Consider the following 4,437-nt stretch of genomic DNA (forward strand, 5'->3'; position numbering starts at 1 on the left):
AAATGCGATCATGTCCTTTAGTCTTCTACTGGTCACACGTTAGTCTCTGCCCGCTCAGTGTTTTCACAGTCGTACTCCAGTTTTAACTCTCATCGCTAGGTTTTATTTTTACCGTTGTGTTATTTTAAACATATCAAATATGTTCAAGTGCGTTCAGTGTAACAGAATGTTCTCTAGCAAAGATAATTTAGTTGGACACAATAAAATCCACAAAAATGTTCAGTTTACGTGTGAAATATGTTTTAAGACTTTTGCCCGTAAAGATAATTTGGCAAAACACACGAAGAATATGCATGGTATGTATTTTTAATTAAATAAATACGATTATAATAATTATTTCATTTTTTTCAAAAATATTTTAATTAAATATTTAAAAAGCTTATTACATTTAATTTTTATTCGATAAATTTTACAATAGAATTAATAATTATTATTTAACTAAACATTTACAAGTGTATACATATAATTTTATTTTTAAAATGTTTACAATTTTTCAGCTAATATTGTTCGACGTAATGAACATGAAATCGCTCCGGAGATTTTTGTTCCCGACACACCTGCCGGTCCATCAGATGAAATTGTTGATTCCGATGACAAATTGTGTGTGCTGGCGATGGAAGGCGCTGAAAATATCGGTTTTTGCGAAGGTAATATTTTTTATTAAATATAAATCAGATAATTCTAGTTTGAAACAATTTATATATCTAACGGGGTTATTTTTTCTCTCCGTAGGGCTTGAAAATTGTAAACGGGGAAATTCGAAGGATGTAGGTCAGTTAAAGAGAGCCAGGTTAAATTTAGTAGGAAATGCGACTGGTTTTATCAACGTTGGATCATCTTTCAATAATATTATCACTTGGTATTATAATAAAAACTTGGAAAATATATTCAATCATTCTATCTTTCTCAGCTCAATAAAATCAGAACTAATCGAAATTTTAAAATCATCATCAAAACCACTCAAATTAAATCTTAAACTAGAATCCACATATAACAAACCACATGTAGATAATTCGTCCGTGAACAGAGCGTTCAAGACCAGGGCGATTTTCGCGGATACAATTGTCGAAGACATAGTCGACCACATGTTCGTAAACATTTTAACCGAAGAAGATACGTATCAGGGCAAAGGCAGTGGATTTTCACTCCAAGCTATTGACGGTGTATTATTAGGTATATATAAATATATACCTATGGGCGGATCGTCATATTTACCACTACCTTCATACATTGAAAATAAAAAAGCTACCATTAACCCGCAGAACAATGACGAACAGTGCTTCAAGTGGGCTATTCTAACCAAACATTTCACGGGAGAGAAAAAACATAGAATCAATGATAATTATTATATTCACGAAAACAAATACAATTTCACAGGTCTGACGTTTCCGACACCGTTGAATGAAATTAAAGTATTCGAAAAAAATAATCCGGCTACATCTGTAAATGTTTACGGACTTGAGAAAAAATTCCAACCGCCTTTAAAATTCCCCACATATAAAGTCTTTCCGCTAAAAGTAGTCGATGAAGAAAAAGCGGAACATTTTGACCTCATATTAATTACAGACAACGAAAGATCGCATTATATATACATTTCAGATTTCTCAAAACTTGTTTGCTCGCAAAAAACACTACATAATGGGAGTGTTGTTTTTTGTAAACGGTGTTTTACAAGTTTTGATCATAGAGTGAGACATAAATTAAGCGGACAGGCAGCGTTGGACGAACATTTGAAAATATGTGGGTCTCATAAACCCATATTGCCAGCTATGCCTATAGAAGGAACAACTCTAAAATTTGAGGCATGGAGTAAATCGCAAAGACATCCTATTGTAATCTATGCAGACTTCAAGGCATTACTAGTGAAGATTGAAAAGAAAAAAGGTAAAAAGACAACAGCAATTCAAAAACATAAACCGATGAGTTACGGGTTACTAGTAAAAGCAAGTGAAGACGTACCTATGGAACTGTTGGAAGAACTAGATATACAACAATCAGTTATTATTCATCGTGGATCTGAGACGCGTGAAGAGGTTGCCAAGCATTTTGTAGAAACAGTTGTTGATGTAGTGAGGAAGATTGAAAAACTTTTTAAAATTAATGTACCAATAATTATGACCGAGGAAGAAGAAAAATCACATTCAACATGTATTGAGTGTAATTTATGTAAAACTAAATTCACACTTTTAAACCATAAAGTTGCAGATCACAATCATTTATCCGGTAAATTCAGACAAACATTATGTAACACATGCAATTTAAAATTACAAATACCTAGATTCGTTCCTGTTTTTCTACATAATCTTTCAAACTATGATGCACATTTTATAATAACAGAACTCGGTTATGACGATAATACTATCAAGGTTATCCCGAACACGGAGGAAAAATTCATTTCTTTTTCTAAATATATAACAAACAACTTCTCAATAAGGTTTATCGATTCGTGCCGATTCATGGCTACAAGTCTGTCCAAACTAGCCACAAATTTAATAACTCCCGGATTAGAAAAATTTAGAGAAACGAGCAAAGTATTCATATCTGAAGATTTGTCACTTGTAACACGTAATTGTGTATACCCTTACGAGTACACGGACAGCTGGGGAAAATTAGAAGAAAGAACATTACCGAGGAAAGAAGATTTTTATTCAACATTTAAGGAAAAACATATCAAAGATTTGGATTATGAACATGCAACTTCGGTTTGGAGCCATTTTGGCTGTCAAACACTCGGAGAATACAGTGATCTATACCTCAAAAGCGACGTGTTGCTATTGGCCGATGTATTTGAAAACTTCAGGGACATATGCATTGCAACATACGGATTAGACCCTGCGTTCCTTTTACGTTGAGACATCGGTGGCGATATTGATAAGTAGTTCGGTGGAGACATCGGTGAATAGCTCGGAATCGGTAAAGCTGTCTGAGGTGACTGGTGATCGAAAAATGTAGGTCCATCGTTTTGTTCAACGGCTCTACCGTCTATCGCTGCGAAGCTCAGTGTCAAAGACTGAGTTAATATTAAAAGATTCTCGTTGTAAACCTAAAAATTATAATAATACTTATAATAATTATGAAGAAAAATATAGTTATGTTTGTTTTTTTTTTTTATTTACCTCGGGTTCGATTTTCATAATACACTGTTCAGCTAACTGAGTAGTGGCGAAGAGTTTTAACTGACTCACAAAATTCCAACTATTTTTCGAGATATGCGAGGAAATCAAATCATCATGTATGTTTTTGATTGTTATAGCCATTTCTTCAACGTTTTCAACTCTTTTGAAATTGTTTTTGAAATAATCACACATCTCATTAAACTGTTGCATTACCGTAGGCCGTACGAACGATGATTTGCGGACCATTAGCTCAAATATAGCCCATTCCAAATATTGTAAAGTAATTAAATCCGCACGGTTAAGCAATACACGGCATCCGTCTTGGTTTGTTTCTTCTATCACCAACACGTTCTCACCTCTATATACCATACTGGATACTCGTGTACAATCGGTCTCCAAATATATATTTCGTTTATATTTTGCGGGTTTTTCAAGTATAAATGATAAAATATTACCCATAAGTGAGAATATTCTACGCATGAAGTCCACTGGGAGAGATACGTATCGTGATGGCGTTATAATGTGAGCGACTACGTTGAACTGATCTGCGGGGTCCAATCCAACACTTATGAATTTACGAGCAGCAAAGTCGATGGTGAATGTAGTTGAATCGATCAGGTTGCTTGGTGGTGTTGGTGCGATATACTTATAACTTCTAGCAGCAATGTTGTTTACGATCGAACCAGCCATTTTAATTTAAAACACTTTGAGAAGATAAGAAAAGACGTTTACTAGTTACGGTGTCTGGAGAGCGAATGCATTCTCTTTTGCAGAGGGGTCTCGATATAGATTTTATTAATAAAAGAGTGGGGGTTCGACCAAATTCGGACAGGTCTCGACCGGCCCGCAAATCGATTAATATTCATTAATTATCTTAAGTCGATATGCATGAATAGCTTTCTATTTATTAATGATTCCTTAATATCTTAATATCTATGTTTATTATCTAATAATATATCGTTAGCCCTTACACGTACAGTCACTAACATTCCTGGAAATGACTGTTGGATGATCAGATGTTATTGTGTTAATAATATACTTAATAACATTTTAAATAATTTTGTATATGAATATATATGTATACGTGAATATATATATATATATGTATCATGTGTAATCGTTTTAAAATAATATATTTGTAAAGTCTTTTGTAATTAAAAATAATATGGTCTTATAATAAATAAATAATTTAAATAATTTTGTATGAGGGGAAGTAAAATGATAGGTGTAGTTGATGCATAATATACGTTATGTGGAATAAAGAGGGGTTATTATAGATATGCAAATGATGGAATAAAAATCGTTTAAATAAGGGGAAGTA

At 33.3% G+C, this 4,437-nt stretch overlaps 1 protein-coding gene across 1 annotated transcript; it reads right to left on the bottom strand.

The window, feature by feature from the left end:
• Positions 1-498: 498 nt before the first annotated feature.
• Positions 499-3,843, bottom strand: LOC112687702. Its single transcript, XM_025560574.1, has 3 exons — positions 3,117-3,843; positions 2,754-3,043; positions 499-623 (listed from the first exon to the last, which is right to left on the bottom strand). The coding sequence occupies exons 1-3, from the start codon at positions 3,804-3,806 to the stop codon at positions 569-571; spliced, it is 1,035 nt and encodes a 344-aa protein (XP_025416359.1). The 5' UTR covers positions 3,807-3,843; the 3' UTR covers positions 499-568.
• Between the last annotated feature and the right edge of the window lie 594 nt (positions 3,844-4,437).

This window comes from Sipha flava, unplaced genomic scaffold, assembly GCF_003268045.1.
Source record: "Sipha flava isolate LNK unplaced genomic scaffold, YSA_version1 35a_pilon_pilon, whole genome shotgun sequence".
NCBI classification, from domain to species: Eukaryota; Metazoa; Arthropoda; class Insecta; order Hemiptera; family Aphididae; genus Sipha; species Sipha flava.

What these genes read in the sequence shown, in the direction of transcription:
- LOC112687702 (XM_025560574.1), bottom strand. Translation starts at nt 3,806, where the DNA reads ATGGCTGGTTCGATCGTAAACAACATTGCTGCTAGAAGTTATAAGTAT. An exon ending in TTATGAAAATCGAACCCGAG is followed by an intron (nt 3,044 to 3,116) that starts GTAAATAAAAAA and finishes TATAATTTTTAG; the next exon opens with GTTTACAACGAGAATCTTTT. An exon ending in AGCAACACGTCGCTTTTGAG is followed by an intron (nt 624 to 2,753) that starts GTATAGATCACT and finishes CGATATTTTCAG; the next exon opens with CGCCTTCCATCGCCAGCACA.